This window comes from Oryctolagus cuniculus, chromosome 2 (genome assembly GCF_051225735.1).
Source record: "Oryctolagus cuniculus isolate XC-2025 breed Fujian yellow rabbit chromosome 2, ASM5122573v1, whole genome shotgun sequence".
Classification (NCBI taxonomy): Eukaryota; Metazoa; Chordata; class Mammalia; order Lagomorpha; family Leporidae; genus Oryctolagus; species Oryctolagus cuniculus.
In genome coordinates this window covers 11,164,507-11,176,951 of record NC_142868.1, presented here as the reverse complement: position 1 = coordinate 11,176,951, position 12,445 = coordinate 11,164,507, and the positions used below count along the sequence as shown (strand labels likewise).

The window sequence follows — 12,445 nt, the reverse complement described above, 5'->3', positions numbered from 1 at the left end:
TGACTGTAGTCATTCACACACTAGTACAATAGATCTGCTGTGTTTTAACTGAAGAGTTGGGAGGAGCAGAAGAACTGTTGTCAGGCCCTTGTCACCACACCACCAAGAAGGAAATGTGAGGAAGCAGGGTAGTAACTGCTGCTTTTGGTGCCTCTGACAGGAGCCAGGAGGATGGGCAGGTGGGGGACAGGACAGCACTGTGCACTCACCAGAACACCAGGACACACTGAGGTTTGAGGGGTCAATGCACATGGTGACAGCCTCACAGGGACATTTGGGTATCATACCAACTCCACAGAAACCAACATCTGTCTCTCACTTGCTACGTACCAGGTACTGTGCTGAGTTCTTCCCAGGACCAGGCATTCACTCCCTCTCTCCCTCCCTCTAAGGAAATAGAATTCACAATCTCATTGAGAGACAACTCAAAACCGTTTGTATGGAAGCTCTGAAAAACACAGTGTTATGAGGCTGTGGGGACTTTGAGCAATTTGAAATGAACTAGGATTTGGTGTGGGAATTCTGCTGGTGGCATACACCCCATATGACAGAGGGCACAGTCCCTACTAGGTATTAGCACTTCACACGCACAGCAGTGTATTCTCAGGAGCTGTAACTCAGAGAAGCACCCTCGTGTGCACTGGTGGTGAATGGACAGGTAGCACATGGTACAGAAATTCTAGAGTAGTATTCAGGTCTTCTGAAAAGGAGATTCTGACATTCATGGCACAGAGAACAGCTATGAGGATGTTACACACAGTGAAAGAAGCCTTCACAGAGACTAATATTGTACCAGCCACCTCATGAGAGACCTAGAGGGAACTGTTAGAGACAGCAAGGTGAATACTGGCTGCCAGGGACTTGGGTGAGGTGAAATTGAACATTAGCATTTATACATTTATATGTTCATCATTGTGTGAGACTATGAGTTATGAGGTGGATGATAGTAATATTTATGAAACTATATGGAAAATTTTGATAGGACTAATCTGTCTAAAAATGGCTAAGATGATATGTGTTTTACTGTAATTTCAATGACATTTATAAATCTTTTCCTCAAATGAGACTAGCATAACTGAATATCCAAAAGAAAACATGAGAACAAAGCATTACTTCATTCTGTACAAAAAGTAAACTGAAAGTGGATTATATATCTAAACACAACAGGGGTTTATTCTGTAGGTTTTGGGGGTGTGACTTCCCTCCCATGGTGGTCTAGACTGTTTGTTCAAATCCAGTAGTCACTGAATCTCCTTTTGCCACTCAACCACCCACCCACAGGCAGACGTCACTTATAGAGAGGCCAGTATTCATGGATGGATGTAATGGGAGAACTTGCCAAGCTCAATGTCCCCTCTCACTTCCCAGTAGAGCTGCAGTGAAAGTCCTCCAGAGTGTAGAAATTCTAATAACTCATCCTGAGTTCATGATCTGCAACCTTTTTCCAATAGGTAGAAGGTCGTGGAGCTAGAAGAAACCAATTTTAGCCCACGACTCCTTCTTGTCCCCATATGTCCCCTTGCATGTCACCAATAGGATCAAGAAACACAACAACAACAACAACAAAAAAAAAACAGAGCAATGGTTGAGGGATTCTGGGCTGAGAGGGATATAGAGAGCAGGTCTTTCTGAAATGCAAACTTTTCTGTTCCAGTTTCAACAATGGGAGTCCTCTCTCAGAGTCCAGCTGCATTAATGCTCATGCACTCTGACTGAGACCCAAGCCACAGTGCTAATAACACCGTAGGTCAGCTTATTTTTCAGTCAAGTTTTGTTAATAGTCCAGAGGTCATTTTTAATCTTCCAGATATCACACCATGAATCTCAGGGAACAGGTCTCGGCAGCTTGGGTCCTTTCCACTGCTCCTGACAAAGTGGCTTCTCTGAGTGGAGCAGGCTGGGGATCATAGAACCCAGCGACACCTAGTCATTCACAGGAGAAGGTGAAAGGGCAGCCTGTCCCTCAGGAGAGTGACCCGAGGCAGGAGCACTGGCTGTCTGTCTAGCTCATGGACTGCAAGCTTTTACTCAGTCTCTTCTCACAGACTTCTCATGGGCTAGGTCACTGCTGCCACCTAGTGGAAGCATCAGTATTATTGAGCTGAGTTTTCAGTCAACCAAGCCCAGGCATCCTCAGGGAGGAGTGTTCTAAGGCCTTGGGAATGGGAAATCTGCTTGATGTCCAAGTCTGTCCTTAGGTCTGAGGGGTCCCAGGCAGATGGGGACACCTGGGTGCAGTGGGGGTCTGGCACTCCTTTCTAAGACCCCAAGTCTCCATTAAGTGCCCGTACCTTCGTCCCTAACAGAGTGTAGCAGGAGCCCTGTTCCAATGGGGGCTGCCACACTTCACCACACACTCCACTCTACATGTTTTCAGCAGAACATGTCATTGGGTTTACAGACCCTGGAGGTACGGCAGCCAAAACACCTGTTTGACAGCCTCTGATGCACCTGTTGTGAAGTTGTCCAGACCTGCACATTTTGCACAGAATCTGTCTCAGCTCTATCCAGGCACTGAGCCAATAGTTATCATATTAACTAGTGGCATCGACCCACATAATCCCTGCTACATATTCCTGTTTTTACATGCAGAGTTCAAATTTCATTTGATTACTGAGCCAAAAGGACATTGGGCAAATGACTGAACATTAAAAAATCACGATACTTACTGCAAGAAATACTTGACAAATTCTAGGGAGATGCATATAGTGTAAGTATAATTTATTACGTTTTAGGAGATATATGATATCCTTTGTGTAGCATGAAATATATATATTGTTAGAGAATCAGCAACTGGAGTGCCCAGCCTCCTACAACTTGGCAATAGACTTGAGTTAGAGAAAAATGTGTCCTTCAAAGGGGTCTTTGATGCTGAATTACTGCCATTGTTCTGGGGTCCCCAGATATGCAATGTAGCAAAGGGACACTCAAGAAGGGCTGTTCCAGACTCACCTATCTCCTAACTCTTTTATTCAAAGGATGAATTGGACTGTCAAAAAATTCATAGAAAATGCGTGCTGTGAAAAAATTTACACATGGATTCACAACTTTTTAATGACTTATTTATTGATTTGAAAGTCAGAATTATAGAGAGAGCAGGAGAGACAGAGCGAGATCTTCCTTCTGCCAGTTCACTAACTAAATAACCACAATGGCCATGTCTGTCCCAGGCTGAAGCCAGGATCCAAGAGACTTCTCAGGGTCTCCAAATGGTGGAGGGACCATCCTACTTGGGGTTTTTCGGTTGCTTTCCCAGGCCATTAGCAGGGAGCAGCATTGGAAGTGGAACAGCTGGGACTCAAACTGACCCCCATGAGGGATGCTGAGGTTCCAGGGAAAAGTTTTTCCCACGATGACACAATGCCTGACCCTCAAGCTTTTTTGAACCAAAACAAATTGATCTCTTAATTGCATTCTTTTCCCATGATTTTGAAGCACTCTTGCATTGCAGGGGATAGCAATGGCCACACCAGCACAGAGGCCATAAAGATCTGCTGTGACCAGGCTGGGAAAGACTTGCAGATGCCCTGTGCTGTGCAGGTGGTGTGCTTATCAGTCAGCTGGAAGGAGATCTCCCGACCAAGGGCAAGGAGCCAACTCTGCTCACCCCAGGGCTTGTCTCTCGGGATGAGGTCAGTGCACGATGTCACCATGGAGTCACCAATTCCTCTGGAAACTACAGCAGGTGTCCTTCATCAGTCTGGGAAGGAAGTAAAACTAATCAGCAGGATCGTAACAGTTAGATAGGAAAACTAGTTCAAATTTTGGATGGTTTAAGTTCTGATTCTAAGATTAATTATCTCATTGAATTCTGTCAGATGATTGAGTTAATATATTTTAAAAATTTAGCTCACCATTGAGAATTGTACTCATATAGGGATAAAATGAGTAGTTTAGCACATAAATATGCAGTTGTAAAACCAGGGTATTAGCCAATGCATCACTTCAAAAATATTTGTTTTGGGAGCATTCAAATCCTCTCTTCCAATATTTAGAAATAAATTATTGTCCACAGCAGTCCCCCCACTGTGCTACAGGGCGTTAGAGCTGAGCCCTCAAGTGCGCTGTCATTTTGTGCTCGCTCCTCACCCCTTCCCCACTCCTCTCTCCATCTTCTCAGTCCCTGGGGACCACTGTTTACTCTCCACTTCTCTTTCAGATCAACTTTTTCAGCTTCCACTGTTAGCGGAGAACATGTGGTATTAATCTTTCTGTGTCTATCTTGTTTCTCTTAATATACCTCCGTTATTTCTATCTACATTGCCACAAATGACAGAATTTGTTATTTATTTTGCCCTGGTCATGCTTCCCTGTATGTCTATGTCTATGTCCATGTGAACACATAGATTTCCTCTCCCCATTTATCCACTGCAGGAGACCTGGTCTATGGTGAGCAGCACCCAAGACTTTTTCGTTCACCTCAGTGTGTAGACAACCTAACTAGTGCACGGCATGCAGTAGGTGCTCAGTAAGTGCTTGCTGAGTGAGTGCTGCAGGACGAGTGGGTGAGAGGAGCAGGAGTGGGTGAGTGAGGGGACGAGGGACTGAGAGCTAACAAGGCTCAGTGAGTGCAGAGGGCAGGTGAGGACTGGCAGCCTCGGTCACTGCAGTCTCAGGTCAGGTGCACGTGGGAGAGGTTGGGCTGCTTGCCCTGCATCCCAGAGCCAGAGGATGCTTGTCTCCTCCTATATCAGGCAGGACTTTTGCAGGGAGGAGGGAGGCCACCCTATAACTCTTCACCTCCATTGTTCTGACCCTGCACAATGGAAACCTGCACCTTGACCGTGCACTACTGACCCCCATCCAAACCCTGCACACTCACTCTGCACGACTGACCCAGTACTAGTGACCCTGAACCCTGACCCTGTACCTGGACCCTGCACCACTGACACTGCACCCCTGACCCTGCACCACTGACCATGTACCCTGATCCTGACCCTGACCCAGACCCCTGTAACCCTGACATGTACATGACCCTGAGCCACTAAAGTTTGCACCACTGACCTTGAACCCTGAACCCTGCACCACTGACCTGACACTGACCCTGCCTTTTGTCCACAGGTGTGAGCCATGTGGACCCGCACTCTCACCCTGCTCTCCGTCCTCCTGCTGGCTGCTCAGGGACTCCTGACAGAGGCCCAAAGTGGAGAACAGGATGACGTGAATTTGGAGGCGGAGCAGGATGGGTGGGTTCCTCTGGAGAAGCCTGTGATAGTGTCCACAAGCCCGCCAACCCAGGTCATTGTCACTGGCAGCTTTGTCAGCAGAGACCAGGCCAAATGCAATGTGACCGTGACCAGGCAGGAGGAAGGAGTCCATCTGCAGGCCCATTGTGTTCGACTGCACCACGAGTTCTCCTGTGTCTTTGCGGGCAACCCCACGGCGTGCCTGCACTGCTTGAACAACGACAAGGTCTACTGGAGACAAATTGGCTGGCGCCTGCGCCATTTGAACCGCATCTGTGAGGACTCCAAGGCCATCTTGAATACCAGGGTGTGTGGTACCAAGTATCCAGAATCCAGTCTCACGCTGCTGAGCTCCACTCTGGCTTCCAAGACGTCTGTCAGGGAGCCCACCCCCACGGTGTCAGTCAAGGGGAAGCAGCCATCCCAGGCAGAGCCATCCAAAGACACACATTAAGAGTTCTCCATGGAGGCAATGCAGAGCAAAAGGCCCGCCCCCACCACAAGTCAAAACAACATAAGCCACGCCCATCAATCCAAGACTGCATCCCAGAAGACAGGTCAGCACTAGGGCCTGCAGGAACAGCAGCACCAGACACAGCCACCCCAGCAGGAGGGCGAGCACTGGTTCCAGCAGAAGTTCCAGTAGATGACCCGGGAGTGACGGGCCTCCCGCAGCTTGTGCTACAGCGTCGCCCTCAGCCCCAGTCTTCCTCCTGGGTGAGAAGAGCAGGTGCTTCAGGCAGGTGGTGTCTTAGGCTCCTCTGTGTGTGTGCAGCTCCCAGGTTCCCATCAGGCAGGGACGTCTGTGCTAGGAGAGCGCAGGGCGGTGTTGGGACAGAGTCTGTGTCCTGCCCTTTGCTGATGCTCACTTCCTGAGGTGTGGTTGGCAGAGGCTGTGACCTGGGCGCCTGCCCCTGGGCCCCCAGTGCTGTCTCTGAGCTGAAGGAGTCAGCGTGGTGATTTTAGGGAGACACCTGCACTTCCTGCTGAATTCACAAGCATAATAAACTCAGGAGCTCTTTCAAAATACGTTCACCCAGTATTTGTGTCTCTGTGTCTGTTCCTCCCTTATCTCATCAAAAAACCGGAGTATCAGCGGATGGTACATTCCCGCTGAATTCACAAGCGTAATAAACTCAGGTGCTATTTCAAAATACGTTCATTCTGTGTGTGTCTTTGTCTGGTCCCACATGATCTCATCAACCTAAACCAGAATATCAGTGGGTGGAACAGCCAGGGTGGGACCTCCCCACCCATCCTCAGTGGTCCCCTGATGTGACCCGGTCTTATGTCCCTGTCTTCATAAATTGGTCCACTGGACTGTGGTGTTTGAATGGTATACAGTGTGCAGATTCCAGGAGGGGAACCCAGTGTACTGCGGGGTTTTGATATGGTCAAGGTTGCATCGTTTGTATGGGAGAAGCAAGAGTGACCCAGGAAATCTGGCAGCCGAGACCACCAGCTAGAGGACCCCCTGTCCTCACTCAAGTTAGTCCAGCCAAGCCCTGCCATATGCATGGCCCCCGACTTGCAGAGCTCCTTCCTGGGCAGTAGGAGAGAGGCCTGGGTACACACAGCAGCCTGCGAGGAGGCTGTAATGGAAGGAGGAGGGAGCTGCAGGCATTTGTCCTAGAGGCCAAGATGCCCAGGGCTCAGTCACAGCGCCTGGGTCCAACACTGGCTCTGCTCCTTCTCAATTCCTGCCCATCCAGGCCCTGGTGTGCAGTGGCGGTGACTAATGGAACTGGGTTCCCAACCCCCATGTGGGAGAAGTTGGTTGAGTTTCCAGCTCCATGTTTGACCCCCATTTGCTGTACAGCAGGTATTTGGGGAGTTAACCTGTGGAAGCAGAGCTCAATCTATTTCTCTCTCCCAATCAATAATTAAAAAAAAAAAAAAACCTGAGCAAACATATGGGCAGTGCAGGCAGAAAGTGCTGGGAGACTTGGGGCTGAGATGAACAGAAACAGACTGGAGCCGCCCTCCTGAGCATCTCAGGAATGGAATGGGGTAACGGGAACCAAGCTGGCACAGGGCAGCCAAGGGATGTGAGAGTGGCAGAAGCTGGGCGAGGTCAAGAGGGAGGGGCGCAGGGGTGCCTGTAGTCATTCACACACTAGTATAATAGATCTGCTGTGTTTTAACTGAAGAGTTGGGAGGAGCAGAAGAACTGCTGTCAGGCCCTTGTCACCACACCACCAAGAAGGAAACCTGAGGAAGCAGGGTAGTAACACTGCTGCTTTTGGTGCCTCTGATAGGAGCCAGGAGGATGGGCAGGTGGGGGACAGGGATACACTGTGCACTCACCAGCCCACCCTGAGGTTTATAGGGGTCAATGAGCAGGGTGACAGCCTCACAGGGACATTTGGGTATCACACCACCTCCACTGACACCAACATCTGTCTCTCACTTGCTGTGTACCAGGTACTGTGCTGAGTTCTTCCCAGGGACCAGGCATTCACTCCCTCTCTCCCTCCCTCTAAAGAAATAGAATTCAAACTCTCATTGAGAGACAACCTCAAAACCATTTGTATGGAAGCTCTGCAGAAACACTGTGTTGTTGAGACTGTGGGCACTTTGATTAATTCACCATGAACTGCAATTTTGTGTTGGGATTCTGCTAGTGATGTACACCCCACAAGTCAGAAGGCACAGTCCCTACTAGGTATTAGCACTTCACACGCACAGCAGTGTGTTCTCAGGAGCTGTAGCTCAGAGAAGCACCCTCGTGTGCACTGGTGGTGAAAGGACAGGTAACACATGGTACAGAAATTCTAGAGTATTATTCAGGTCTTCTGAAAAGGAGATTCTGACATCCATGGCACAGATGACAACTAAGAGGATGTTACACACAGTGAAAGAAGCCTTCACAGAGAATAATATTGTACCATGCCACCTACATGTGTAACCAGAGGGAACTGTTAGAGACAGGAAGTTGAATGCTGGTTGCCAGGGACTTGGGTGAAGTGAAATTTAACATTAGCATTTATACAGTTATACGTTCATCATTGTATGATATTAGAAGTTATGCAGGATGATGGGAGTGATATTTATATAATAATATGCAAAAAGTTGATAGTTCTAATCTATCTAAAAAAGGCGATAATGATAAAAATTACGTGCCTTTTACTACAATTTCAAAGAAAGTTTAAAAAATCTTTTCCTCAAATGATGGCAGCATAACTGAACATCCAAAAGAAAACAAGACAACCAACCATTACTTCATTCTGTACAAAAAGTAACCTGAAATTGGACTATATATCTAAACACAACTCTGTAGGTTTTGGGAATCTGACTTTCCTTGCATGGTAACCTAGCCTGTTTGTTCAAATGCCCTATCACTGAACCTCCCTTTGCCACTCAACTACCCACCCACAGCCAAACCTCCCTTATAGAGAGGTCAGTATTCATAGACAGATGTAATGGGAGAACGTGCCAAGTTCAATGTTGTCCCCTCTTACTTCCCAGTGGAACCGCTGTGGGAGTCCACCCGAGTTGACAGATTCTATCAAATCATCATTATCTCATGCTCTGAAATCTTTCATATCCAATAACCAAAACCAGGTACTGGTAGAAGAAACCCATTTGAGTCTACAACTCCTTGGAGTCACCCAGTATGTCCCTTCATATGTTACCAATAGGATCAAGAAACACAACACAACAAAACAAAACAGAGCAATGGTTGAGGGATTCTGGGCTGAGAGGGATACAGAGAGCAGGTCTTTCTGAAATGCAACCTTTTCTGTTCCAGTTTCAACAATGGGAGTCCTCTCTCAGAGTCCAGCTGCATTAATGCTCATGCACTCTGACTGAGACCCAAGCCACAGTGCTAACAACACCGTAGGTCAGCTTATTTTTCAGTCAAGCTTTTCTTTAGTAATCCAGAGGTCTTTTTTAATCTTACAGATATCACACCATGAATCTCAGGGAACAGGTCTCGGCAGCTTGGGTCCTTTCCACTGCTCCTGACAAAGTGGCTTCTCTGAGTGGAGCAGGCTGGGGCTCATAGAAGCTGGTACCTTGCTCTCTGCTTCCTTCTCTTTCTGATCGTTTTCCTTCAACACTTCAGGAAGCTAGCTCAGTTCTTGGAGTGCTCAATATGCTCAAAAGCCACATTAATTCTCTTGTTCAGAATCTTGTCCTTGATTGTTTCTTTACAACGATGCCTGCAGCAAGCTGGGAATCACTGTAGACTCTTCAGGTTCACCACTGCATTCACCATGGGAACATGTACATGGCATTGCAGTGCACAGGGTTCCTGCTCCCCAGCTATCTGCAATATCACGTTCCTTGTAGATCATGTGTATGTGGCCTGGGACACAGCACCATATTCTCTAAAAGGCCGGGGGAACATGGATCTGGTGTCCCTCCTGCTTCCCGTGGTGTTGGTCATCTTGGTGAATTACTGTGAGATGGCAGTCACAGCCAATAGGGCAGTCAAGTCATTAAAAGTCCACTCCATGGCCTGGGGATGCCACCTACCCGGTAATGACAAGGGGCTTGAAGTGGCCCCTGAGTGTCCTGGCTGTGAGCCACTATAGGGGCCATTTTAAGTGCACAGTATACCATCATCTAACTCTGAGTGAACCAGGTAGTCAAAACTATGGTGGAGCAGGTTCTCAATGCACCTGTAATATGGCCAGATTCTGCCACATCACAGAGAGCAACTCCATTATGACACTGAGTCAAGTACCCTACAGGACTTGGTGCCACCAGATGGCAACCCAAGAACAACATGTATTTCGCAGGGAGGGTCAGGCCTACCCCTTCAGCCAACCACAGACCTATCAGCTGAAAAGAGGGGCACAGTCATGTTAGGCCGTTACAATCGCCACAACACACAGCTGGATGCCCTATTAGGCATCCATATGTTATTGGCAGAAATGCTCTTACCCAGTCCCACAGTGGACTGAAGTAACGATGATAATCTCCAGGATATGCAGGCCCAATCATCTTCATTGTCCCATTCAATCTTCTGGTGGTATCACTATTCCCATGGGCATCCACATAAGGTACAAAGAAAGGCTTGACAGGCTGCAGTAGTGATGGACAGCCATGGCTTGCAGCCCCACTGTAGAGTGTCCCCAACACAGCAGTCATCTCCCAGTGACACCTAGTCATTCACAAGAGAAGGTGAAGGGGGCAGCCTATCCCTCAGGAGTGTGACCCAAGGCAGGAGCACTGGCTGTCTGTCTAGCTCATGGACTGTAAGCTGTAAGAATTTTTTTTTTTTTTTGGACAGGCAGAGTGGGCAGTGAGAGAGAGAGAGAGGTCTTCCTTTGCCATTGGTTCATTCTCCAATGGCCGTCTTGGCCAGCGCACTGTGGCCTGTGCACTGCGCTGATCCGAAGGTAGGAGCCAAGTACTTATCCTGGTCTCCCATGGGGTGCAGGGCACAAGCACTTGGACCATCCTCCACTGCACTCCCTGGCCACAGCAGAGAGCTGGCCTGGAAGAGGGGCAACCTGGACAGAATCTGGCGCCCCGACTGGGACTAGAACCCGCTGTGCCGGCGCCTCAAGGCAGAGGATTAGCCTAGTGAGCCGCAGTGCCGGCCAACTGTAAGCTTTTATTCAGTCACTTCACACAAACTTCTCATGGGCTAGGTCACTGCTGCCACCTAGTGGATGCATCAGTATTTATTGGGATGAGTTTTCAGTCAGCCAAGCCCAAGCACCCTCAGGGAGGAGTGTTCTAAGGCCATGGCAATGGGAAATCTGCTTGATGTCCAAGTCTGTCCTTAGGTCTGAGGGGTCTCAGGCAGAATGGGGAGTCCTGGGTGTAGTGGGGTCTGGCACTCCTTTCTAAGACCCAGGTCTGCACAAGTGCCAGTAGCTTCATCCCTAACAGAGTGTAGCAGGGAGCCCTGTTCCAATGGGGGCTGCCACACTTCACCACACACTCCACTCGACATGCTTTTCGGCAGCACATGTCCTTGGGTTTACAGACCCTAGAGGAACGGCTGCCAAAACACCTGGTTGACAGCCTCTGATGCACCTGTTGTGAAGTTGTCCAGACCTGCACACTTTGCACAGAACCTGTCTCAGCTCTCCCCAGGCACTGAGTCAATAGTTATCATATTAGCTAGTGTCATTGACCCACATGATCCCTGCAACATATTTCTTTTCTTTTATGGAGAGTTCAAATTTCATTTGATTACTGAGCCAGAAGGACATAAGGCCAATTACTGAACATTTAACAATCACGATACTTACTGCAAGAAATACTTGACAAATTCTAGGGAGATGCATACATTGTAAGTACAATTTATTAGGTTTTAGAGATACATGATAAGCTTTGGGTAGCATGAAATATATATATTGTTAGAGGATCAGCAACAGGAGTGCCCAGCCTCCTGCAGGATCACAATAGACTTGAGTTAGAGAAAATGTGTCCTTCAAAGGGGTCTTTGATGCCTAATAACTGCCATCCTTTTGGGGTCCCCAGATATGCAATGTAGCAAAGGGACACTCAGCAAGGGATGTTCCAGGCTCACCTATCTCCTAGCTCTTTTTTTTTTTTTTACAAGGCCAGGTGGTGTCAAGTTTTTATTGGTTACATCAAAAAAAGATATTGCACAATTTCAAACCTTTACTTGGATTGAACATTGGAGAAACTCATTTTATAATGTTTCAAAGAATTGAAGAATCTTAGATTTTTTTAACTTTTAATGAATATAAATTTCCAAAGTACGGCTTATGGATTACAGTGGCTTCCCCCCCATAACGTCCCTCCCACCCGCAACCCTCCCCTTTCCCACTCCCTCTCCCCTTCCATTCACATCAAGATTCATTTTCGATTCTCTTAATATACAGAAGATCAGCTTAGTATACATTAAGTAAGGATTTCAACAGTTTTCTCCCACACAGAAACATAAAGTGAAAAATAATAGATGATTTTTTAAATGATGATGAAATCAGATCAGACCTATTGTCATGTTTAATCTCAATGAGAGTCAAGCTGGGAATTGATAATTTCTTTTTTTTTTTTTAACAGAAGATCAGTTTAGTATGCATTAAGTAAAGATTTCAACAGTTTGCACCCCCATAGAAACACAAAGTGAAATATACTGTTTGAGTACTCGTTATAGCATTAAATCTCAATGTACAGCATATTAGGGACAGAGATCCTACATGAGGAGTAAGTGCACAGTGACTCCTGTTGTTGACTTTACCAATTGACACTCCTGTCTATGGCATCAGTAATCTCCCTATGCTCCAGTCATGAGTTTCCAAGGCTATGGAAGCCCTCTGAGTTCT

At 47.4% G+C, this 12,445-nt stretch overlaps 1 protein-coding gene across 1 annotated transcript; it reads left to right on the top strand.

Moving 5' to 3' along the window:
• The first annotated feature begins 5,070 nt into the window (after positions 1-5,070).
• Positions 5,071-5,696, top strand: LOC149127685 (fibroblast growth factor-binding protein 1-like). Its single transcript, XM_089326953.1, has one exon. It carries the CDS (start codon positions 5,071-5,073, stop codon positions 5,638-5,640), a length of 570 nt encoding a protein of 189 aa, XP_089183079.1. The 3' UTR covers positions 5,641-5,696.
• Positions 5,697-12,445: the final 6,749 nt, after the last annotated feature.